This window comes from Jaculus jaculus, chromosome 9 (assembly GCF_020740685.1).
Source record: "Jaculus jaculus isolate mJacJac1 chromosome 9, mJacJac1.mat.Y.cur, whole genome shotgun sequence".
In the NCBI taxonomy this organism is placed as follows: Eukaryota; Metazoa; Chordata; class Mammalia; order Rodentia; family Dipodidae; genus Jaculus; species Jaculus jaculus.
The window spans coordinates 106391377-106417957 of NC_059110.1; the positions used below are offsets into that span (position 1 = coordinate 106391377).

Consider the following 26581-nt stretch of genomic DNA (forward strand, 5'->3'; position numbering starts at 1 on the left):
CTTGAGATTCCTCCAGCAATGGTCTGGCGCCTCCCCTCTCTGGCCTCTCTTTTCTCTTGAGGAGCAGATGCCGCTGGCCCACTTTTTAGACCCTTATTACAGAAGGGAGTGGCTGACCTGGGCTAGATTCTTCCTTGGGGTATGGCCCTGGAAAACCCAGAGAACTGTGCAGGGGAAAGATATTTCTCCTGAGGCACGGATGAACTGTGGGTTCTAGATACTCGTCCAGAGCTGGGGCACTATGGTGAGGCTCCTTGAGGCCAGAGGCACTGATGTCCCCCCATATTTTCAGAGCCTCGCCTCAGTCCTTGAGCACATGGGAGACCAGGCCTCACTCTCTAAGGTCACCAGGAAATCACAGCTGGGCCTGCTCCACTCTTGTCTCTCCCACCTTCTCACCTCTGAACGTGGCAGTATTGGTGTTGGGAATCTGGACTCTGCCCCTGACCTCTACATTGTCCTAACCTTAGAGAGGCACGTTGAGACTGTATGTCAAGGGCCCACAGTCCCTGCCTGTGACTGTAGATGAGTCACCCGGCCTTACTGGCGATGTTTTCTCATGCCTGGTCCACAGAGCTGCTCAAAGCACCGCAGCTAAGGAGCCTCAGAGCTCACAGCAACCTGAACATTCACAGTGTCTCTCCACCACCCAAATACGATCCCTCGAGCCAGACTTCCCCCTGAAAGGCTACCAGAGCCGGTGATACAACCATGGCTCCGCCCTCACCCCCACCTCCGAACAGTCCAGTGACTCACACACCGAGAGCGGCTAATACTATGAACTTTTATTTAGTCTCTCCTCCTTACACTTGAGGAAGAAATGAGGATGCCTCCTTTAGTTTGGAGGGGTGCAGACAGAATGAAGGGCAGAGGAGGGAAGAGGGGAAGATGAAGAGCTGACAGTGGGATTCCAAAAATCCTCTCTCTAGTGCTAAGGTGGCTGGGTCCACCCAAGAATCTAGAAACAAGTTACCAAGGAGCTGCCACATCACCAAACCTTGTCTCCCAGGACCTGCTTGGAACCTCTGTCCAGTTTGCTGCTGCAGGCTTCCGCGGCCACCACTAGATGGGAGCATTGAGTAACATTGCTTCTCCCCCAGCTGGCCTCCCCTGCCCCTTGCTCCGCCTGCCTTCTCTTCCCTCTGTCTCTTGAAACCACAACAGATCCGGGAGCTTCTCTCTGCACTGTGTCCAAGGAAGCCAGTGGCATACAAACGCTCGCCATCCATCAGTCGGAAACGACTGTGAATGGTCTGCTGCAGGTCGACTTCTGGGGACTCTGGGATCAAGATATTGTGTTTGGGCACTGTGAGTGAACCAGCCACAGCTCTCCGTGGTCATAGGTCCTAGCGCTTGACACCCCAGAAGTGCCCACTGAATTGAAGTGAACAGAATCAAATCGACAAACCAGTGCAGCTGAAGAGAGGAAACATGGGTTCTGCTGGTGTCAGGGGTTGGCTTCAAAGACACAGGCTGACCACACTGAAGGTGGCTGTTCCCACAGCCTCCACTTAGGACAAGCTATATGCTGGGCTGGACTGTGCCTCCCACTTCCCACATGAGCTAGTCTCTGCTCACAGGGATCTCAAAGGGAATGGGGAAGCTGTCCCCATCCCCCATGAGTCCCTGGGCCCTCCTGCCTCTCCGTCTGTCCTCTGTGTAAGGTGACCCATTCACCTCTCTAGGAACCATCTCCTAACCTCTGGCTGGGAGCTGGGGCAGGGGCAGCAAAGGGGTGTGAGAGTGAGTGGACTGCTTGTTAGGGACAACGTACAGGCATCTTTGCTCTTCCTTTGCCCCACCACTCCCGCCCAGATTAAAAAATATATATATACATGGACTCTTTATCGAACCCAAAGAATAGAAGTTGGTCTAAGACCCTTGGTAGCTTTCTTCCCACCTGTTCGCTGATGTCTCCCGGTTAGTCCAAGACTCCCTAATCTAATCGTGCCCAGGTTGCTGGCTGAGAGCATCGGGGTGAGTAGATGGAAAGGGCCAGGCGGGCCGGCTGACCTCAGTGCAAGCCCGGGAACTCCTTGAGGACATCGCAGGTCTTCTTGTGCATGACCTCGCGGAGCTTCCTGACCCGCCGCGTGCTCGATGCACCCACAAAGCTGTCGGGTCTCAGCATGGCCATCCCACCCTCCACTTCCCCCATGATGATGAGTGACGTCTCACCCACCGTCACGTTGGGGCAGGGGCAGTCCCAGTCTACGTGGAGCAGCGTGATCTCCAGGGGCTCCCGGCCCAGGAACTTGAGCCCCATCTTCTCGTCCTTCAGCACCTCGTCCACCGTCACCAGGGCACGGCCCGAGTCAGGCTCCTCGGTCAGCTCGCTGACCTGACCCAGGATGACGAAGTCACTCTTACAAAACCCAGTGACAAGCTTCTGCCGTGACTTGCAGGCCCGGCAGCGCTGGTTGCCCCGTGGGAAGGGACACGACTCCTCACAGGCCTCGCGGCTCTCAAAATTGTTGCCGTTGCCATCACAGCCACCGTAGACAAAGGACTGGCACTGCCCAGTCTGGCTATTGTAGGCCCAGCGGGGTGCATAGGCCTTGCAGGGCCCTTGCAGAGCCGGGAGGCTGCAAGCCGCCAATGGGCCGCTCATGCAGGCCAGCATGCAGGCCTCATAGGTCTCAAAGTGGTTGAGGTTGCGGTGGCAGTGACCAAAGGTGAAGGTGAGGCAGTTGTTGGCCTGGGCATCAAAGTGCCAACGGGTCTGCTCCTCCCCACAGTCTTCGCTGTCTGGGGGCTTGAGACACTCAGCTGCCGGGAAGGCTGTGCTGTTGAGACTGCTTCCAGAGGTAGCCGTGACCTGACCTCCCCTTACCACGGACAAGGGGAAGTCAGCCCTCAGGACCCCAGCAGCATTGCGGGCTGTGCAGGTATAGATGCCCGCATCCTGCAGCTGGGCGTTATAAATGACCAGCTGGGCAATATTGGTGACCACCACGTTGCCACGCACGTGGTTGGGCCCCATGACCACATTCTCCCGATCTTCCAGTTGCTTCTCCCAGGTGAGCTCGGGCCGCGGCTGTCCCACCACATCACAGAGAAAGCTCACTGTCTCACCCACCGTGACCGACTGGTGGGCAGGGTGGTTCACCAGGGCTGGTGCGGCCATGTCCAGCCCCAGGGTCTCTGGGGAGACTGTGGTGGGGTGAACAGTGGTCTCAGGTGGTGGAGGGCTGGTGTTGGGCCAGGTGAAGTGATAGCGGCAGGTGACAACGGCCAGCGTGATGCCCTTGGAGCAGGCCTCCGCATCCATGTAGCAGCGGTTGTAGTAGGTGAGGCCGTCCGAAGCACACGTAAAGCTCGGCTCCTTCTCGCAGCGATCTTTGCACTTGCACACAGGCTGACCATCCCAGATATCACACTCAGAGCCCTGCTGCAGACACATGAAGTGGTCGCACGTGGCCTCCTTAGGCATGCCCACTGGGCCCTTTTTCCCCTTCATGTCCAGGTAGCGGGCTGCCACACAGCTCTTCGTGCCACACACATTGGGACAGCACTTTTCATAGGTCTCGCACTCCTGAAAGAGTAAGAGAGAGAGAAAGAGCTCTGAGCATGGAGGAGTAGAACAAAAAGACAGACTCCTAGGCTGGAGAGATGGCTTAGCGGTTAAGCGCTTGCCTGTGAAGCCTAAGGACCCCGGTTCGAGGCTCGGTTCCCCAGGTCCCACGTTAGCCAGATGCACAAGGGGGCGCATGCGTCTGGAGTTCGTTTGCAGAGGCTGGAAGCCCTGGCGCGCCCATTCTCTCTCTCTCCCTCTATCTGTCTTTCTCTGTGTCTGTCGTTCTCAAATAAATAAATAAATAAATTAATTAATTAAAAAGACAGACTCCTACATCTTCCTCAGACCCTCATGGCAAGAGGACTTGCAAGGGTGTGTGCATGTGCAAGCATGAGTGTGTGAGTGTGTGTGTGTGTGTGTGTGTGTGTGTACAAAGCACCTTACTCAGTGAGCTCATACAGACCTGCAGGCCCTAGTCTAGAAACTGCCATCTGTCAGCTTAGTGCCCTCTCCCAAGCTTAGGGAGAGGTGGTGTGATCAGAATTCACACTTTGTTTGTTTGTTCGTTTTTTTAATTTTGGGGGCAGGGTCTCACTCTAGCCCAGGCTGAAACTGGAATTCACTATGTAGTCTCAGGGTGGCCTTGAACTCAAGGTGATCCTCCTACCTCTGCCTCCTGAGTGCTGGGATTAAAGGCATGTGCCACTTTATAAACAATGATCTGAAGGCATGGCAAGGTTAAACAACTTGCCCGAGGGCTACCGATCTCTAAGGTGCAATATGTTCTTACTGTCATTCCAAAGATGAGAATAAAGAAGTGACACCCAAGCCGGGCTGCTGCGAGGTGGCAGAAATGAGCTTCAAGCTCCTTTGGGTGTGATTCTGAAATCATACATCATGTGGTTACCCAAGTGAGGTATAGGCTTGCAGAGTGAGGCTGCTTTTCTCGCCTGTTTCCCATAGCAGGAGGAGATTACATCTGGGACCCACATTCAAGGCTGTCCACACCTATCTTCCCCTTGAGGACATTAACACATACATCTGGATGTGTTGGGTCCAGGATGCCAGCTCTGGTGGCCTGTACCAGATCAATGTAACCAGAAGGAAAAAAAAAAAAAAAAGCCCTCCTGTGTGGCAGAGGTCAGCACATCCATCAGCAAAGCCTTGCCAGGCTGTAATCCCTCTCTGATTTCTGTGGAGCCATGTAAGGCATTAGTTTAATTCCTCGAAATTAGCACATGCTCCTGGAACCGGCACAGGCACGGATCGCATGTGGCGCTTTCCACAATAGCACACGGGTATTGCTGGGCCGGTGGGCAGCGTTCCTAATCCTCCTCCAGGTAGTGACTCCGTGAATTAGTCCCCACCACAGCCAGCCTCTTGTCCCTCTGACTTTGACTCCAGCCTCTTTGACATTCCACATGAGCTAAGCAGGGGGAAATACCCCCACCCCGGCAGCATGGAGCCTGCGGCTGGACTTGTTTACTGTTCTCCCCCTTTCAGTGCAGAATGGGGACTTTGTTTTGCTGCCCTTGTTTGGCATAGGCTTTTGAGCCACACCAGGGGAGGCTTGGGGACAAGGCTGGGTCACACCCAGAGCAGGAGGTCTAAAGAAAAGAGATATCGTGGGGAACGGAGGGCTGACAGGGACACGGGGACATGTAGGCAGGACAGTCTGCTTGTTGGTCCCGGGGCCATTTCATCCCATAAGTCACTGTGGTCAGAAAGGTCCCTCGGGACTCAAGAGGTCCTGGAGTGGCTGGGCCCTTAGGGACCAGGGGAAGGAAACCTAGAAGGGATACTTTCAATGCTTTCACTGACAGAGCTGCAATAGCTCTATAAGCTATCTGAATCACTAGCCCCACACACAGGTGCCTTTTCCATAAGACACAAAAGCGAGCCAGAGTCTCTCTATCCCCAAATCCCACCTGATCTTTCAGGCCATCCATTATCAGAAAAAAAAAAAAAAAGCCTCCCAAAGGTAGTGGCGTGACCTCCACAGACAGGAGATTCACACCCACTCCCTGCCCCTCATCCGCCTTTCCTTGGCACTACCATGGCACACCTGCACTGGAGCATCCTCCCTAACACACCTGAGACTTGCCCCTTGGGGCATGGGAGGCAGAGGCAACTCTCTCCAGGGAAGCCTTATGCTCTTCTGAGTACCACCAGCCGCACCGGGGAGCACCGGGGAGCACCGGGGCCTCTCATGCTGAGCCCAGACCCAAAGCCCCAGGACAGTCTGGGCCACCCTGGGAGCTGAGCAAGGCTGTGGGAGCAGCTGCGCCCAGAACAAGCTCTGGTACTGGAGGCTCCTGGCCCCACAGGAGCCGGCAGGGATGGTCCTCAGGGAGCGCCTGTCTGACAGTTGGATAACAATTGTCTGGAAGCTACCCTGCCTGCCATACAGCATCCTGAGGCTAGCATTAGAAGGGAGCACCCAGGAAGGAGCCCCACAGGCAGGAACTCAGTCTGCTTCCCTTCTGGGAAACCCAGAGTGCCTGCCCAAGGGTGCTTCTGCCTGCCCTGCCTATCAGTCTTGTTGCTGAGTACGTCAGAGTTCACGGCTGGGCAGAGGGTTAGAGGTCAGACAAAACCACAGCTGCAGTGTCAGATACACATGGCTTCCAAGCTGACCTACCCCTCACCAGCCACGGCACCGCCACTCCAAATATCCATTTTCTCACCTATTTTGAGTGGGCAGCTGATTCCCATCTTGCTGGGATGTGATGCCAGTCCATGCTGGTCCCATATCAGCACTCAGCCAACAAGATGAACTTGGACACCACACCCACTTCTCCCAGGCCTCAGCCTGATAGGCATGGAGCCCTGCCCGTCTCCAGGTGAGCTGGGCCTGTATTCCCTCTTGTTCCTGAGTCACCCCCACAACCACAGCTCCCATTCCCTCACGGGCGCACTCACGTGGTCCATGTCGGGTTTGGGGGCTCCCACTCACCTGATCTGTCTCGCACTCTCGCTCGCAGGTGCTCTGCGCGTCCACCCAGAGATTGGGGTTCATGTCGTTGGGGCAGATGCCTGCATGGGAATAGCGGATGGGTGGCAGTGCCAGCCCCCGTGGGAATACCCCAAGCAACAGCAGCAGCAGCAACAGGCCCCGGTGAGACCAGAACCGGTGGCACCCCAGGGCCCACATGATGCGGTCTGTAGTGGCCACAGGGCTCCCCAGGGACAATGCCAGGGGCTGGGGCCCACCAGGGCCTTCGTCTCCAGGGCTGGCAACACCTGCCCTCCCCACCCCAGCAGGTCTCCTCGCGGAGGCTGCTGCGCCAGCGGCCGCTGCCGTGGCTGCCTCCACCAAGTGCAGCCTGCTGGGCTGCGCGGCTTCAGATAAAAGAAAGGTCTTTGGAAGGAAACCCCGTCTCCTGAGTGTGCAGGGAGAGGAGCGCGGCAGGGGCCCGAGCCTGGATTTATATCCTGGGCGCGCCACCCGAGTGGGAGCTTGCTAACCTGATGCCTGTCACAGGCAGGCTGCTGGCGCCTCTGTCCCGTGGCTGATCACACTTATTGCAGAAGAGGGGGGGGGGAGCTGGAAGCAGTTTAGGCAGCGTATCTGGCACGGTGGGGCACCTGCTTGTTTTTGACTCCAGGAGGCCTTTAACCCCTTCAAGGGCCAGAAATGGCATGTGCTTTGGGGGAGAGCTGGCTCCAGGACACGCAAGCTCACTGTAAGGCTGGATTTGTTTCCCTCCCACCCCCTTGGGGCTGGCCCCCTCCTCCCCTTCAGCCACCTCGCAAGAACACACAATCGCTTGTTACAAGGAGGGACCTGAGAGGCTGGGTTAGCGTCTCCCAGCTCGATAGTACATTTGAGAGCAAATGACGTGGAAAAACAAGTTCATGGCCATTCCAGGGCGGGCCCAAGCAGCACTGTGCTGTGTAAACTGACTCCCACCCCGGCACTAGATCCCCTTGTGTGGTTGGGGAGGGGGGCGCACGTGTACAAGGACAGCTCATATCTCTGTGTTCCCAGCAGTCCAGTTCCAACTTCGGTGAATTTCCCCCAAATCATTCCAGAGACACATACCAGATATGCTCCGACTCCCCCGGCTGCTGGGACGTATCACATTCCTCGCTGCTCCATAGACGCACTGGTCAGCAACATTGTACCATGAAGTTAACTAGCCTTGCCCACGGTCTCCGTGGGGCCTGCTTGGTGAGCTCTTCCCGGACTCCAGGCACTGTGCACACGTCGTCCCACTTCCGTCCACCCTGCCGAGGCGAAGGTTTCTGGCGGAAGAGTCAAGCATTTTGTACAGAGTCACGGTGAGCAGCCACCCGAATATCGGTTGCTTCTTAAATGTCCCCCCTCCCCCGCTTCACTCTAGATTTAAGGGAAGGATGCACAGAGAAGCTAAGCTGTGGGCGCTGTGTGGCACAGCTCTGTTAATACTGGAGGCAGGGAGACCACCTTGCTGGGTATGGGCCTTTTTCAACTACCCCTCCCCCATCCAGCTGCCAGGACTGTTTAGGTGCAGCCCAAAGGCTGTTTCTGTTTTTTTTTTTTTTTTTTTTTTTTTTTTTGAGATAGGATCTTGCTCTAGCCCAGGCTGACCTGGAATTAGTCTCAGGCTGGCCTAGAACTCACAGCGATCCTGCTACCTCACGCTCAGCCTCCCAAGTACTGGAACTAAAGGCGTGTATCACCGCGCCTGGGTAAAGGCTGTTTTTTTCGTTTGATTGTTTTGGGGTTTTTTTGTTTGTTTGTTTGTATTTTTACAGGAGTGGTCCAGAAGTTTTTGAAAGTTGGGGGGCTGTATTTGTGGAAGGCCTGGAAAGAAAGCCAGAAGCTGCCAGAGGTCAGGGGTGATTTCCCCAGTAGGTTGAATGTATTTGTACTTGATGTTGATGAGCAGGGAGCAGCAGATAGAGCGTCAAGAAAGAGACGTCTTCTCCACCACAAGCCAGGAAGGACTGGAGGGTAGACTGAACAGCAAAGTTAACGATAGATGATTAGTGGGTGTGGGGGGAGATGGGGACTGAGGCGCCGTGGTTAAAGGCACTTATTTGCAAAGCCTGCTGATCTGGGTTCAATTCCCTAGCCACTCATGTAAAAGCTAGATGGGGCATTAGTTTGCAGCAGCAAGAAACCCTGGTGTGCACACACATAAATACATAAAGTCAGAGCTCTTTAAAGAAGAGGAGGAGGGAGAAGAAAAAGAATAAGAGGAGTAAGAAGAGGAGAACTGTCGGCCCTCAGCTCTCCTGACACTGTAGACAGACAGACAGGGAAACTGAGCCCCAGCCTCAGGTCCACAGCTCCCTGCCCAATGCAACTGTTCTTTACTTCCTGGCCGGGTGAGGTGCTGGCTTGCTCCCCTCTGAGCCCATTCCATAAGATCTGTCTTTTCTGCTGATGTCAAAGTGCTAATGAAGGGTGTCAGATCCTGATCCTCTAAATTATTAGAATAAACCTTCCTCGGAGGCCCATCCCAGTAATGAAGCCAGACAGCAGGCGACGCCGGCTGCTGTGAATTCCCTATAATTTCATAAGCCGTGTTCCAGCTGCTCCGTGCAGCACCCTCCACCCAGCCCTCACCGGGCTGCGGCTCGCTCAGCCTCCTGTGACCCTGCCCGGGGAAACCGACAGTGACACATTTCGAAGCAGCGCTTAAGAGAAACTGTCTGCCCTATTAGGCAGAGACAAGCATCCGAGGGGAAGAGGCTGGGGCCTTCAGGAGAAGGTCTGCCAACCCATGAGGGGGTACAAGAGAGATACGAGGCCCATCCGTCCAGACCCCTTGCTATCAGCGTTGGTGGGGAAAGCCCTCCCTCCACCCAGCTTGCTCCGTCCGGAGCCATTACCATCCTTCCCAGGGCCTCCTCCCCGGCCATTGTGCCTGGCGACCCCTCAGGACTGTGTGGGGGAGACGGGAACCCAAGAACTCTCTGACTGTCCCTCAGTTCCTCCACATTTCCTGCAAGAACGCATCTCAGCAAAAATAAGTAACGTCTGACCAGGCTTGGGCTCTCTGTGTTCCACCTCTACCATCCTCCCTGCAGGACGGGGGTGCTGCTGTGCAGGAGGAGAAACTGAGTCACAGGGAGGTTGGGCCGGGCCTGCCAGGGGGTCCCACAGCCGACAGAGCCGAGGCCCAAGCTCCCACTCTATGTCTGACCTAGGACCGCGCTCATTTCCTCCACACAGCCCAGCAAGCTTTCTCCCCGCGAAGGCCTTCCTTTCTTCCCAGCGGCCTCGCGCTTGTTTCGGACATCTTTCCCCACGCGCCCATCTCACCCGGGAAGAAGGTGGGCCCTGCCACCCACTCCCTCTAGCCACAGGCTTCCCACCCGGGCGCCTGGGTAGGGATATTGGGCTGGGCCACTAGGCCGACACTCGGCCTTGGGCTGGCCTGCGGGTGTCTCCTGCCTGTCACCCTGTCCCCCAAACACGCGAGCCCCACCTCGTGCAGCTTCTCAGCCTCTCGTAGCCACGCGCGCAGGGAGCCGGAGAGCGCGGGGCTCTGGACGGTCTCAGCGGAGCCGCGACCCGCGCCTCTCATTCCGGGGTGGGCTCGGGGCTTGCTCCCGGAGTGGCCAGCAGGAGGACACCCCTACCTTGTCTGCGAAAGCCGGGGCACCCTTGACTCTAGATTCACTCTGAGCTTCCTGAGCCACAGAAATCTTGCCAGAACAAGACAACTGTCAGCGTATCTCAAGCCAGCCAGGCCCACCCCGGGCTTCAAGCAGCGCGCCGCGTCACCCGGGACCCACAGAGACGCCCGTGGACGCTCGCCACGGCGCTCGGGCATAAGCCAGACCTCTTACGCTTCGCTGCCTCGCTCCCTCTTTCCCTATCGCATTTCTCTGCTCAATTTTTTTTTTTTTTTTTAAATAAAGCACCTACTATAGACTGGATTCTGGGCACATTAATATCCACAGTGAAGGCCCAGGCTGGGCCAGGAAACAAGCGTGCTGAACGATGATGATAAGCCCAGTGAATGCTGGGTTGGGGGTTCTCTGGGTGCTGGGGGATAGAGAACAGGCGGCAGGCCTGGGGTTTCTGCAGGGCCTGCTCTGACGCTGGGTGGGGCCTGAGGCTGAGTAGGAGAGGAGAGGGAGATGGCAGCTTCCTACCCCTCTTGCAGCGAGGCCTGGCCTGCAGTGCTGGCCTCGCAGGCCAAGGCCCTCCCTCTGTGGGGCCCAGATCTGGGAAGGGGGAACAAGGGGACTCAGCAGGTCTAGGAGGAGTGGGGGTGGGAGCGGCAGGTCTCGTTTCTCAAGACAGACCCAGCAAAGCCAGGCCAGCACCCCGCCCCGCCTGGGCCCTCCATTGTCCCTCGCGCATGGCAGAAGGCACTCTTGCCATGTCCTTGATCACTTACACCTGTCTGGAAAGGATTTGGAGAGCAAGAGTGGTCATATCCACAAGAACTGCCCTGGACGAGGTGCTCAGATGGGCAGCACAGGCCACCTCAGCTAACGGCTCGTTATCCAGCTGGAGACCCCCCGCCTGGGCGGCCTCAGGCCTGGGTTACATTACAGGGCTGCATGAACTCTTCCCTCCAAGTGAGGCCGTAGTGGACCTTGGAATAATTATGGGGCCTCAGCAGATGGTGGAGGTGGCTGGAGGGGGGAGGCCTTCGGCTGTGGGACACGTGACCCGTCAGCATCTGTGCGGAACAGGACCCGGGAGGGTCCGCGCTGAGCGGCCAGTGGTGGGGGTTGGCACTGGATCAAGATCTGGGAATTATCGGGTTGGGAGGGGTGGGGTGCAATCCAGGGAGGTGCCTGTTGTTGCTACGGAGCCCCTGGATGCTGGAGGGCTCTGCATGTGCGTTGTGAAGTCAGCACAGAGGTACACTTGCTCGGCACCTTTGAACACACTTGTGCATCCCCTTGGAAGATTTTGGCCCAGGTCATTCCCCTCCGAGGTGCTTGGGCTGAGCATGTATACAGTCAGGAGTCTGGGTTTTGCATCTTAGTCTCCACCAGCTGCAGGTGGGACCAACTCTGGTTCCCCATCTGAGGCCCCTTCCACTCCTTCCTCTGTGATCCATGCTCTCCAGCTTTGCCCTGATGGAACTGGCTTCAAAAAAGGCACTGTGCAGCCCTCAGCCAAGACAAACAACAGGGTGGGAAGGGAGGATTCAACGCTCCCCCATTCTGCTCTGAGAGTGTGTGTGTCTGTGTGTGGTATAAGGCAGGGTTGGCGGGGGCTGGAAACTGCAAAAATGGTTCCAGTCTCTCACGCCTGGGGGACCAGGAGGAATAGCACATGGGGAGGCATGAGCCTCCCTCCCAAGCCTCTCCAAGCTGAAAGCTCCCAGCACACTGCTGAGCTGTGACCCCTGCCTTGCTCTTGCTTTCTCTTCAAGAGAGACAAGGAGAAAACCTCGGGCCTAGGACTCTCTGACCAGGGAAGAGGCTCCTGCCCTCCACAGCCAACTGCACCCCTGAAACACATCTTAGAGGCAACGTACCATGGTGTGTGTCTGCATGTGTGCATGTGATATGAAGGGGGGTAAGGTGAGAATGAGAAGCAGGCCTTATCTCCACTGCAAGACTTCTGTATTAATGATGGTCCCTGGGCTGTCAGGGCAACAGCCAAAGCATTCGACCAGGACCACCATGGACTTCTGCCTCAGTTTATTTCTCCAGCATTATCATTCCTCTCCTTGCTACTCATTCAAACCTTTCACGATTCACACACATTCCTTGTCCCCTACCAGAGACTCTTACCTCCAAGACAGTGACTTTTGGACACATCTCAGAAGGCCTTGAAGTAGAGGAATTGCTTAATGGTTAAAGACACTTGCTTGCAATGCCTGCCAGCCAGGGTTTGATTCCCCAGTACCCATATAAAGCCAGATGCACAAAGCAGTGCATGCATCTGGAGTTTGTTTGCAATGGCAAGAGGCCCTAGTGCATGCATTCTTTCTCTTTTCTTGCAAATAAACAATAAAATATTTTTAGATTTTATTTGTATTTTATTTATATGAGAGAGGGAAAGAGCAAGAGAGAATGGGTGTGCCAGGGCCTCCTGTCGCTGCAAACAAACTCCAGACACATGTGCCACCTTGTGCATCTGGCTTATGTGAGCACTGGGGAATCAAACCTCTCTCTCTCTCTGCCTCTTTCCCTCAAATAAACAAAAATAAAATAAAATAAAAACCTAAAAAGAGAGAGAGCAGTAGCCGGGCATAGTGGCAAACGCCTTTAATCCCAGCACTTGGGAGGCAGAGGTAGGAGGATCACCATGAGTTCAAGGCCACTCTGAGACTCCATAGTGAATTCCAGGTCAGCCTGGGCTAGAGCGAAACCCTACCTCAACAAACCAAAAAAGAAAAAAAAAAAGAGGGAGAGAGAGAGAGAGCAGAGACTAGGCTGGTGTCACCACAAGCCCGGGACCACATGCTGGTAGAGGGAAGGAAGGATTGTTAGCCAGATCAAGGAGGAAGCAGGGGACTGCTCACGTTTTAATCTCACATCTACAGAGTCTACAGAACTGTGAGATGATATGTCTGTGCTGTTTTATCATCAAGTTTGTGGTATGTTGTTACAAAACAAATACACCTGCCACAGCGTCTTTAAGGGCCTTCCTTGGTTCCATGGTTAGATGGCACAGCAGTGCCTGCCTCTTCTGTCCTTCTACTTCTTTTTTTTTTTTTTTTGAGGTAGGGTCTTACTCTACCTCAAAAAAAAATTACCCTTTATGAAATGCTTTATTTTTTTAAAAAAAATTTATTTTTATTTATTTATTTGAGAGAGAGAGAGAAAGAGACAGAGAGAGAATGGGCACGCCAGAGCCTCCAGCCACTGCAAACGAACCCCAGAATCATGCGCCCCCTTGTGCATCTGGCTTACATGGGTCATGGGAAATCAAACCGAGGTTCTTTGGCTTTGCAGGCAAGCGCCTTAACTGCTAAGCCATCTCTCCAGCCCAAATGTTTTTATTGATTATTCATTTGAAAGGGGAGAGAGAGCATGCCAGGGCCTTCTACCACTGAAAGCGAACTCCAGACAACTGAGCCACTTTGTGCATCTGGCTTTACACGGGTGCTTGAGAAGTGAGCTGTCAGGCTGTCAGGTTTTGTAAGCAAGTGGCTTTAAGTGCTGAGTCATCTCTCCAGCCCACCAATTACCCTTTTGAAACAATAGAGTTGGGAGTTTTAGATATTCCACTGCTAAGTCTTTAAAAAAATATATCTATTGATGTATTTATTTGCAAGCAGAGAGAGAAGAGACATAGGGTATGGGTATTCCAGGGTCTCCTGCCACTGCAAATGGACTCCAGATGTGTGTGCCACTTTGTGCACCTGGCTTCACATGGATACTGGGGAATGAAACCTGGACCATCAGGCTTTGCAAGCAAGACCTTTAACCACTGAACTGTGTCTCCAGCCCTCCATTGCTAATTCTTTTTTAAATTTACTTTTTAAATTCTTTTTAAATTTTTTTGTTATTTTTATTTACTTATTTGACAGCGACAGAGAGAGAAAGAGGCAGAGTGAGAGAGTCCGAGAGAGTCAGAGAGAAGGAGAGAGAGAATGAGTGTGCCAGAGCCTCCAGCCATTGCAAACGAACTCTAGACGCTTGCCCCCCCTCTTATGCATCTGGCTAACGTGAGTCCTGGGGAATTGAGCCTCAAACCGGGGTCCTTGGGCTTCACAGGCAAGTGCTTAACCGCTAAGCCATCTCTTCAGCCCTAACTATTTTATTTGAGAGAGAGGGATAGAGATATATAAAGAGAGAATAGGCACACATGACTCCCAGGGTCACTTTGTGCATCTGCCTTTACATGGGTACTCAGGAATCAAACTCAGGTCCTTAGACTTTTCAGGAAAGCACCTTAACCACCAAGCTAGCTCTCCAGCCCTTAATTCTTTTTTTTTTTTTAATTTATTTGCAAGCAGCAAGAGACAGAGAGAGAGAATGGGTGTGCCAGGGCCTCTTGCCACTGCAAATGAACTTGGATTCATGCATCACTTTGTGCATTTGGCTTTACCTGAGTTCTGGGGAATCAAACCTAGGTTGTCAGGCTTTGCAAGCAAGCACCTTCAAACACTGAGCCATCTCTCCAGCCCTCCACTGCTGAGTCTAAGCAACAGTACTTTGATCATTACTGCTGCTCTCCAGGGTCCTGGATGACTTGCTCTGCACACCTTTGACACTGCCAGTTCTGCCCGAACATCAACCTCTTCCTCTTCACTCTCCTCCCACGCAGGTGGAGTCTATCTGTGTGTTTTCTTGTATGTCTGAGACAGCTTAACCTTGAACTTGGAATTTCTCAGCAGGGATGCACTGTGTTTGCTGAGAGTAGTTCTTAATCTTGATCGGCACCCCAAATGACATCAGTGTCTAAAGCTGGGCTTTGGAGACGTCTGGTCTGGGGATGATGACAAGGAAACTGCTAGCCTTCGGGATAGTGGTTCTGCCTACTCCTGTGACCTGTCAAAGACCCAGTTTGGACTCCACCTTTGGACCTCCTTTCCTCTGCAGCTCTCTTCCGCTTTACTGGCTGGCTCAGTGTCAGCTGCCACCCGTGGGCTTGCATGGTTGCCTGTGTGGAATCTTGCTGTTGAGTTCTGATTGGTTGCTGTCAGAGAGGGGCAACTTCTGGGACTTCCCTGGGAACCTTGTACATCAAATGTGGGACCAAGGTAGCAACAGAAAGTTGGGGTTCTTTTCACTTTTCACACAGGCCTCTCTGCTGCCCTGGAACCAGCCATCTTCTCGCTCAGTCCCTTGAGTCTGGGAATACAGGATCATTGGATTTTTTTTTAGCTCCAGGCAGAGTCAGACTAGTCTGGAACTTACTATAAACTTACTATGCAGTGCACGCTGGTCTCAAACTCACAATCTTCCGGCTTCTGCCTCTGGGATTACACATGTGTTCCATTGCCAGAGAAAGAGAGAGGGGGGTGGGGAGAGAGAATGGGCATGTCAGGCCCTCTTAGTTTCTTTTATAAAACAACGATTGTTCTTTTACCCTTTGGCGGGAGCTGACAGTCAAAATGGCTTGAAGCTGGAGAGATGGCTCAGCAGGTAAGGTACTTGCCTGCCAAACCTAAGAATCTGAGTTCAATTCCCCAGTACCCATGTGAAGCCTGATGCACAGGGTGATGCATGTGTCTGGAGTTCATTTGCAGTGGCTAAAGGCGAGACCGTCCCCTGCCCCCACCCCTTTCTCTCTGTCACTCTCTCTCAAATTAATTAATTAATTAATTGTTTCTTTTAAAAAGATGGCAGCCTGATATAGTGGCACACGCCTTTAATCCCAACATTCGAGAGGTAGAGGTAGAAGGATTGCCATGAGTTCAAGACCAGCCCTGAGACTACAGAGTGAATTCCAGGTCAGCCTGAGCTACAGTGAGTCCTCACCTTGAAAACAAACAAACAAACAAAAAAAAAAAACCAAACCAAACAAAAAAAAGTTTCACAAAGGAATAACTACCTTTCTACACATCATGCATTATTTATATATAAAAAACATAGGGCTGGAGGGATGGCTTAGCAGTTAAGGCCTACAAAGCCAAAGGACTCAGGTTCAATTCCCTAGGACCCATGTTAACCAGATGCACAAGGCAGGGGGCAGGGGGCAGTGCATGCCTCTGGAGTTCGCCTGCAGTGGCTGGAGGGCCTGACATGCCCATTCTCTCTCCCCACCCCCCCTCTCTCTTTCTCTGGCAAATAGATAAATAAAAATAAAATATTTCACAGGAACATACTTTGTTCTTTTGGCTGTAAATAAGCTGGATCAAACTGTTTTATTCACTAGTATTGAAAGACATAATGGTCAATTCTGCTTCTAACTGATGTTTAGAAAAAGCACTTTTTACTGTTTTAAATGGTCAAACACTGATTTGTGAGAGACAATATTAACCTAAGCAGTCACTTAGTAAGTCATGTTGAGACTTGGGTTGAGGTGTTATATTCTGAGCACATGTTGTATTCATGAAAAACAAAAATATGGGAGAATCTTCTAAAAGAACCAGTATTTTAACTTTATAATGTTGGGGACTTCAAAGTAGTAACAAAGGATGCTGAAAATATCTTACTTTTATTTTGGTCAAAATTTTTATGATCCAATTTCTTAAAATTTTGTATTTTCAGTCTTGGAATTAGGAATATCTGTATGGATATATACATAATTAAAAGTGTAATTCTGAAATATTCAATAACTAAATTTGTTTTCTGGAAAACATCTAGTTTATTGTATCCAATTTACATATTACATTAATCTGGCAAATGTTCTAAATAGAAATAAAATATTTTAAATATATTTATTTATTTGAGAGACATAAAGAAAGAGGCAGAGAGAGAGAGAGAGAGAGAGAGAGGGAGAGAAAGTGAGTATGGGTGCACCAGGGCCTCCTGCCACTGCAAATGAACTCTAAATGCATGTGCCACTTGGTGCATCTAGCTTTACGTGGTGTAGCAGACAGCTTCAGGTCACTGAGATGAACTTCCAGACCAGGCTCAGTTATGGAGAAAGGAATCTATTGAAGATAGAGGGGAAGTTCCATAATGGCAGAAGAAGCTGGCCCACTTTCACAGATCCAAGCAGAGAGAGAAAAGCCAAGACCAAAAATCAAGCAAGGGGTGGAGAGATGGCTTAGCAGTTAAGCACTTGCCTATGAAGCCCAAAGACTCTGATTCAAGGCACAATTCCCCAGGACCCACATAAGCCAGACGCACAAGGTGGCATATGCATCTGGAGTTTATTTCCGGTGGCTGGAGGCCCTGGTGCGCCCATTCTCACTCTATCTATCTGCCTTTCTCTCTCTGTCTGCCACTCTCAAATAAATAAATAAAATAAAATAAAATAAAGCAAGCAAGCACACTTAGGAACTCCAGGTGGGACTCAGGAACTTGAATATCTTTAGACTGGAATTCCAAATCTACCCAACACCTTAGGGCTGGATCCTAATATCTACCCAGTGACACCTCCTCCAGCCAGGTGGCCACAGATCTAAATTACAAACTTTAATAAAATCCTAAATATATTGGAGGCCATCCATTTAAACCACTACACGTGGATACTACAGAATCAAACCCAGGCTATTAGGCTTTGCTGGCAAGTGCCTTAACCACTGAGCAATCTCTCCAGCTCACACAACACATTCTTGAGTATTCCAAAATTTAAGACCACTTGGAAAGGTTGGGAACAACTAGACCAAGGATGTGGGGTTTCAGTTGTTCCCATCAGAATGCCCAGTATGGCAAGATACAAGTTTATGATGTTAAAGTACACTGCTTTCCTTCATGGCAGCAACGAATAATTTAAGGTAGAAATTACATTAACATTAAAAATGAAATACTGGGCTGGAGAGATGGCTTAGCAGTTAAGGCACTTACCCATAAAACCTAACCACACGAGTTTGATTCCCCAGTACTCACGTGAAGCCAGATGCACAAAGTGGCACATGTGTCTGGACTTTGTAGCAGCTAGAGGCCTTGGTGTGCCCATCCTCCACCTCCTTCTCCCTCTCTCTCTCTCTCTCTCTCTTTCTCTGTATCTCTCCTGTGCATAGTGGCTCATGCCTTAATCCCAGCACTCAGGATGCAGGGGTAGGAGGATCGCTATGAGTATGAGGCCAGCCTGAGACTACATAGTGAATTCCAGGTCAGCTTAGGCTAGAGTGATACTCTACCTTGAAAACAAACAAACAAAAAGAAATACTAAACTGTGTGCTGATAGATGTCTGTTATCCTGGAACTTGGGAGGTTGAGGCAGGAGGATTAGTTAAGGCCAGCTTTGGTTACCTAGTGAGTTCAGGCCGCCTGAGATACAAGAGACACCCACACACACACTACGTGTACACATCCATACACACACACACACACACGTACACATCCATACACGCATCACACATACACATCCATACACACATCACACGTACACACCATACACGCACCACACGTACACACCCATACACACACCACACGTACACACCATACACGCATCACACGTACACACCATACACGCATCACATGTACACACTATACACGCATCACACGTACACACCATACACGCACCACACGTACACACCCATACACACACCACACGTACACACCCATACACACACCACACGTACACACCCATACACGCACCACATGTAAACACCCATACACGCACCACACGTACACATCCATACACACATCACACGTTCACACCATACACATCCATACACACATCACGCATACACATCCATACACACATCACGCGTACACATCCATACACGCATCACACGTACACATCCATATACACATCACTCGCACACATCCATACACACACACACATACACATCCATACACACATCACACATACACATCCATACACACATCACACATACACATCCAAACACACATCACACGTACACATCCATACACACATCACACGTACACACCATAACACATCACACATACACATCCATACACACATCACACGTACACACCATACACACATCACACGTACACATCCATACACATACACACATACACACATACACACCATACACACCATACACACATCACACGTACACATCCATACACACATCACACCTACACACCCATACACACATCACACGTACACACCCATACACACATCACACGTACACATCATACACACACACATACACACCATACACACATCACACGTACACACCATACACACATCACACGTACACATCCATACACAGATCACACGTACACACCCATACACACATCACACGTACTCATCCATACACACATCACACATACACATCCATACACACACACACATACACACCATACACACATCACACGTACACACCATACACACATCACACGTACACATCCATACATATATCACACATACACACCCATACACACATCACATGTACACACACATACACACACCACACATGCACACCCATACATGCACATCATACATGCACATCCATACAAATATCACACATATTCATACTTACACATCATACATACATCCATACACACATATGTATACATATCACATAAATATACACATATCACACATATCCACTTATACACACACATAAAAAATGAAAATATTTGTAGGATCTATACATAAGAAACTAGAAAGATGTGGTAAAGAAAACCTAAACTATAAGAGATGTTCTATGCTCTAAATTAGGTCTCCTTGGGGGTGGTTCCAGGACCCCCATGGATACCAAGATCTATAGATACTCAAAACCATGTTTAAAATTGCAGGTTTTACATATGACTGACAAACACCCCCCTGTGTACTTCGTATAATCTCTCAATACTTGTACTATCTAATATGGCATGATGCTTTATGCTGTATCACTTGGGATAGAAGTCTGTATCTGTTCAGTATGAATGGTGTCATCTTTTTTGGTTTTTCAAGGTAGGAACTCACTCTAGCCCATTCTCTCGCTCTCTCTCACTCACTCTGCCTCTTTCCCTCTCTCAAATAAATAAAGAAAATTAAAATAAATTTAGAGAAAAAAGAACTTCAATCAAGCCTGCTGTTCTGGTGCATGCCTTTAATCCCAGCATTTCTGGAAGCAGTGGTAGGAGGATGGCCTTGAGCTCCAGGCCAGCCTGAGATTACCTAATGATTTCCAGGTCAGCCTGGGCGAGAGTGAGACCCTACCTCCAAAAAAAAAAAAAAGAGGCTGGAGAAATGGCTTATGGTTTAGCAGTTAAGGCACTTGCCTGTGAAGCCTAAGGACCCACGTTCAATTCCCCAGCACACACAAAAACCAGATGCACAAGGTGGCACATGCACCTGGAGTTCATTTGCTGTGGCTGGAGGCCCTGGCATACCCATTCTATCTGTCTCTTCCTTTCCTCCTCTCTCAAATAAATAAATATTTAAAAAAAAAAAAAAGAATTTCACCAGGCGTGGTGGAGCATGTCTTTAATCCCAGCACTTGGGAGGCAGAGGTAGGAGGATCGCCATGAGTTCAAGGCCACCTTGAGACTACATAGTGAATTCCAGGTCAGCCTGGGCTACAGTGAAACCCTACCTCAAAAAAAAAAATTAAAAAAAATAAAAATAAAGATTAAAAAAAGAAAAGGAATTTCAATCAAGAGGTACATTGAATTTTCTCTGCCTTGGGTCTGGGCTGGTCCTGAAATTGATTGTTGAGACAGGGTCTCACTCTGTAGCCCAGCCTCACTATGTAGACCAGACTGGCCTTGAACTCATGGTAATCCTCACAGCCTTCCTAGTGTTGGGATTCTAGGTGTGAGCCTCTATGTCTGGCTCTGTAATTGATTTTGACCATGCCAGAGGCATCACTTCCCAGTCAGGCCTTAAAGATCACAGCATCCACTTAGGTGTGCTGGTGCATGCCTTGAAACCCAGCACTCAGGAAGCAGAGATGGGGGATGGCCATGAGTTTGAGGCCAGCCTGGAGCTGCAGAGTGAGTTCCAGGTCAGCCTGGGCTAGAGTGAGACTCTACTGGAAACTAAACAAAAGATCACAGCACACATGTTTGCCCCTCTTCAAAGACTCTTTTGAGGAAGCTAACACAATGAGAGAAGCCCTCCCTATCCTCAGACTGCCCTGTCAAGAGGATGGACCAGCCAGGCGTAGTAGCACACGCCTTTAATCCCAGGCATAAGGAGGAGGATCGCAGTGAGTTCGAGGCCACTCTGAAGCCACACAGTGAATTTCAGGTCAGCCTGGGCTACAGTGAGACACAACCTTGAAAAACCAAAAAATAAGAAAAGAATAAAAAGGAAGGAGCAGCTGGCCACTCAGAGAGAAACGCTCAGAGCATCGCTGGAGTGGTACTAGGGCAGCAGCTAAGACAATGAATTCGCTTGGGCCTTTTAGGCTGACCCAGCCACGCACCAAATGTAGACTCTACATTGTAGAGTGAATGTCATCACATAGAACAGAAGAGCCCAGCTGTCCTCCACCCAAATTCCGCAGTCACAGGATCACAGAGCAAATCAAGTGTCGCACGTTGCTGTCTTTGGGAATAGTTGGTTAGAGAGAAGATTGAAGAGCTCTCTCTCTTTCTCCTCTCTCTTTGCAAATAAATACAATATTTTAAAATTTTTTCTGATTTATTTTTATTTATGTATTTATTAGAGACAGACAGACAGAGAGAGAGAGAATGGGTGAGCCAGGGCCTCCAGCCACTGCAAACAAACTCCAGACACATGTACCCCCTTGTGCATCTGGCTAACGTGGGACTTAGAGAATCGAAGCTGGGTCCATAGGTTTTGCAGGCAAATGCCTTAACCACTAAGCCATCTCTCCAGCCCAAATAAAATATTTTTTAAAAATATGCAAATCTCAAATGGGAAAGTGTGGGGGTGGGGAGGGAGGGAATTACCATGGGATATATTTTATAATCATGGAAAATGTTAATAAAAATTAAAAAAAAATATGCAAATCTATTATTTATTTATTTGAGTGCAACAAACAGAAAGAGGCAGATAGGTAGAGAATGGGCACACCAGGGCTTCCAGCCACTGCAAACAAACTCCAGATGTATGTGCCACCTTGTGCATCTGGCTTATATGGGTCCTGGGAAATCAAGCCTTGAACCAGGGTCCTTAGGCTTCACAGGCAAGTGCTCAACCACTAAGCCATCTCTCCAGCCCACAAATAAAACATTTTATTTATATATTTATTTTCAAGCAGAGAGAGATAAAAGAGAGACAGGCAGAGAGAATGGGTATGTCAGGACCTCCAGCCACTGCAAATGGACTCCAGATGCATGTACCACTTTGTGTATCTGGCTTTATGTGGGTACTGAGGAATTGAACTTGGTTCATTAGGTTCTATAGGCAAGCGCCTTAACTGCTGAGCCATCTCTCCAGCCCTAAAATATTTTTAAAAATTTAAAAAAATGAGAGAAAGGCTGGAAAGATGGTTTCGTGGCTAAGGCATTTGCCTGCAAAGCCTAAGGACCTAGGTTTTATTCCCCAGTATCCATGTAAGCCAGATGCACAAAGTGGCACATGCATTTGGAGTTTGTTTACAGTTGCTAGAAGGCCCTGGCATGCCCATCTTCTCTCTCTCTAAAATAAATATAAAATATTAATTTTTTTAATAAAGGAGAGCTGGGAGTGGTGGAGCACACCTTTAATTTCAGCATTCAGGAAGAAGAGGTAGGAGAAGGATCTCCATGAGTTCGAGGCCACCCTGAGACTACATAGTGGATTCCAGGTCAGCCTGGGCCAGATTGAAACCCTACCTCAAAAAGAAAAAAAAAAAAAAAAAAAGGAGAGAAAGGGGCTGGAGAAATGACTCAGCAGTGAAGGCACTTGCCTGCAATGTCTAATGACCTACATTCAATTCCCCAGAACACATGTAAGCCAGATGCACAAGGGGATGCAAGAATCTGGAGTTCATTTGCAATGGCTGGAGGCCCTGGTGCACCCATTCTCTCTCTCTCTCTCTCTCTCTCTCTCTCTCTCAATCTCTCTCTCAAATAAATAAATAAATAATATATTTTTTAATGTTTTTTTTTAAATTTATTTATTTGAGAGCGACAGACACAGAGAGAAAGACAGATAGAGGGAGAGAGAGAGAATGGGTACGCCAGGGTTTCCAGCCTCTGCAAATGAACTCCAGACGCGTGCGCCCCCTTGTGCATCTGGCGGCTAACGTGGGACCTGGGGAACCGAGCCTCGAACCGGGGTCCTTAGGCTTCACAGGCAAGTGCTTAACCGCTAAGCCATCTCTCCAGCCCTAAAATATATTTTTTAAAAAGAAGCAGAAATGGAAAAAGCCGGGTGTGGTGGAGCATGCCTTTAATCCCAGCACTCGGGAGGCAGAGGTAGGGGGCCACCCTGAGACTACATAGTGAATTCCAGGTCAGCCTGAGCCAGAGTGAGACCCTACCTCGAAAAACAAAAAAAAAAAAAAAAAAAAAGCAGAAATGGGCTGAGGAGATGGCTCAGGTGTTTGCTTGCAAAGGCTGCCAGCCCAAGATTGATTCCCAGTATTTACATAAAGCCAGATGCACAAAGTAGTGCAAGTGTCGAGGCCATTTTCAGAGGTGAGAGGCCCTGGTGTGCCCATTCTCCCTGTCTCTCTGCTTGCAGATAAATATGTTTAAGAGGCAGACACAGGAGCTGACAGAGTCCCTGCAGTGCAGGATAGGACACTTAGGAGTGTCCCAAAGTTGGCACCTTTAATGAAGCTCAGGGGAAGGGTTGGAGGAAAGCACCTAGATTTCACCCTTGGACTTCTTTTCTTTTCTTTTTTTTTCTGTGTGTGTGTGTGTGTGTGTGTGTGTGTGTGTGTGTGTGTGTAGTGTATGCACATGCATGTATCCATGTAACACACTGTGTGCTCACCTGCAGAGGGGTGCACTCACCTGTGGTGGTCAGAGGGAAACAATCAAGTATTCTGTTCCATTGCTCTTTGGTCCTTTTTTAAAATACATATTTATTTATTTACTTATTTGAGAGAGAGAGAAAAAGGCAGAGAGAGAGAATGGGAGTGTTAGGTCCTCCAGCCACTGAAAATGAACTTCAGACACATGAGCCACCTTGTGCATCTGGCTTACATGGGTCCTGGGAAATCGAACTTGAGTCCTTTTGGCTTTGCAGGTGAGTACCTTAACTGCTAAGCCATCTCCCCAGTCCTCTTCCTTCCATTTTTACCTGAGCCATATTCTCTTACTGCTACTTTTTCACAATCCCTGGAAATCCTTGGGTCTCTTCTCCCCCTGGGACCGGAGTTCCAGACTCTTGCAGCCACATTCAGCTGTTTATGTGGGTCCTGGGAACCAAACTCCAGGAGTCTCTCTGGCCTCCTCGGGCCCTCATGCTTGCACCGGAAATGCTCTTAACCACTGGGTCATCTTTCCAGCTCCTCACCCTTGATCGTGAGAGGTGGCCCTCGATTGCTAGGGAGGGTTGGGCACTGCTCACGCCCATTGTTACCTGTCCTGCCTGGCACTGGGCAGGTGGCAGACAAGACCAGAGTGCAGGCTGGGGCAAAAGCACAGCCAGGAAGGCATTTGCCTCACAAAGCACCAGGACCTGAGTTTGATCCCCACAACCCATATGAAAATGTCTGGCATGATGGCATACACCTATAATCCCAGCACTGGGGAGGTGCTGTCTTTGGCATCAATCTAGCCTAGCTGGTGAGCTCCAGACAACAAGAGACCCTATCTCAAAAGAGGTAGATATTGCTTTTGATAGACACCTGCGGTTGTCCTCTGGACTCCACATGCATGTGCACATGCACATGCCTTTTAAAAAAAAGATGGTCTGGGGCTGGAGAGATGGCTTAGTGGTTAAGCGCTTGCCTGTGTAGCCTAAGGACCCCTGTTCGAGGCTCGGTTCCCCAGGTCCCACGTTAGCCAGATGCACAAGGGGACGCATACGTCTGGAGTTCGTTTGCAGAGGCTGGAAGCTCTGGTGCGCCCATTCTCTCTCTTTCCCTCTATCTGTCTTTCTCTCTGTGTCTGTCGCTCTCAAATAAATAAATAAATAATTTTAAAAAAAAGATGGTCTGAAGAGATGGCTTAATGGTTAAGACGCTTGCCTGCAAAGCCCAAGGACCCAGTTCGATTCCCCAGTACCTACATGAGCCAGATGCACATGGTGGTGCATGTGTCTGGAGCTCATTTACAGTGGTCAGAGGCCCTGGTACACCCATTGTTCTCTCAGACTTTCTCTGTGTGTCTCAAATAAATAAAAATAAAATATTTTTTAAAAAAAGACCAGGGTTGGAGAGATGGCTTCGTGGTTAAGGTGCTTGCTTGTGAAGCCTGAAGACTCAAGTTCAACTCTCCAGATCCCACATTAAGCCAGATGCACAAAGGTGAGGCAAGTGCAAGGTCACACAATGCCCACTAGGTGGTGCAAGTGTCTGGAATTCTATTGCAGTGGCTGAGGCCCTGGTGCACCTATTTTCTGTTTCTCTCTCTCACTCACTCACTAAAATACAAAAAAAAAAAAATTAAAGACCAGTGTGGCCTCTGTCTCCATGCATTAAGTGTTATGGCTTGCAGATGTTCAACAAATACACACATGAAGAATGACACATTCTGGGGCTGAGATGGCTTAGCAGTTAAGGCACTTGCCTGAGAAGCCGAAGGACTCAGGTTTGATTCCCTAGTACCCACATAAGCTGGATGTACTAGGTGGTACATATGTCTGGAGTTTGTTTGCAGTGGCTGGAGGCCCATTCTCTTTCTCTCTCAAATAAATAAGTAAAACCTTGAAAGAAAGAAAAGAATGTCACATTCTGGAAAGTGCTTAGGAGCTGGCCACACTCCCCTCCCTGGCTGTTCCCACCAAATAAGGACAGGAGGATGCCTGGAGGAGACCATGAACACCTGGCCAGTTCAGATTCCAGAGAAAACTGTTGGCAGGCAGCAGACCCATTTCCAGTTTAGGCCAGAGATCAGAGAAAGCTTGTAAACAAAGTGGTGTCAGCACTGAGGTCAGAAGAACAAATTACACTGGGCAAAGAGAGGGCAGGAGTGAAGGTGGCGGTGGGCACAGAGCACTGCAGGAACTTCAAGGAGGCCAAGTGGCGAGAAAGGAGGGTGTCCCCACCGGTTCAAGCAGGACTGGGACTGATGTAAGCCCAACCTCCAGAAAGGACCTTGGCCTCACATTCAATTTTAGAAATGTTTCCTTTGCACTTGGAACTCTGTTGTTACTGTGGTTTATTTATTTATTTATTTATTTATTTATTTGAGAGAGAGAGAGTGAATGGGCAAGCCAGGGCCTCTTGCCACTGCACATGAACTCCAGATGAACGCACCACTTTGTGCATCTGGCCTTATGTGGACACTGGGGAATTGAACCCAGACCAGCAGACTACACACCTTTAAGCTAAGCCTTCTCCCCAACCCAAGGGGTTTTTTGTTTGTTTGTTTGGGGGATTTACGTGTGTGTGTAGCATGTGTGGTATGGTGTGTGTACAAATGCACACGCCCTGAGTGAGGTCAAAGAAGAAGGTCGGTGATCTTCTGTCACTCCTCTACATAGTTCCTAGAGATCGAGTCTCTCTGAACCTGCAGCTGCCATGTCGCCAGCCCCAGTGAGGTTTCTGGTCTCAACTCCCCACAGGACTAGGATTACAGGCACGTGTGACCACTCCCATCTGTTCATGTGGGTGCTAG

The 26581-nt window shown here is 50.1% G+C and overlaps 1 protein-coding gene across 4 annotated transcripts; it reads right to left on the reverse strand.

The window, feature by feature from the left end:
* Positions 1–770: 770 nt before the first annotated feature.
* On the reverse strand, positions 771–10976 carry Wfikkn2 (WAP, follistatin/kazal, immunoglobulin, kunitz and netrin domain containing 2). 4 transcript variants are annotated; one of them, XM_045159671.1, is made up of 4 exons: positions 10861–10976; positions 7563–7765; positions 6474–6553; positions 771–3535 (listed from the first exon to the last, which is right to left on the reverse strand). In XM_045159671.1, exons 3-4 carry the CDS (start codon positions 6534–6536, stop codon positions 2015–2017), a joined length of 1584 nt encoding a protein of 527 aa, XP_045015606.1. In that variant the 5' UTR covers positions 6537–6553; positions 7563–7765; positions 10861–10976; the 3' UTR covers positions 771–2014. The 4 variants fall into 4 exon arrangements, with proteins under 4 accessions (XP_045015606.1, XP_045015605.1, XP_045015607.1 ...); XM_045159670.1 differs by lacking the exon at positions 10861–10976 and having other exon boundaries at positions 7563–7930; XM_045159672.1 differs by lacking the exons at positions 6474–6553; positions 10861–10976 and having other exon boundaries at positions 7563–7930.
* Between the last annotated feature and the right edge of the window lie 15605 nt (positions 10977–26581).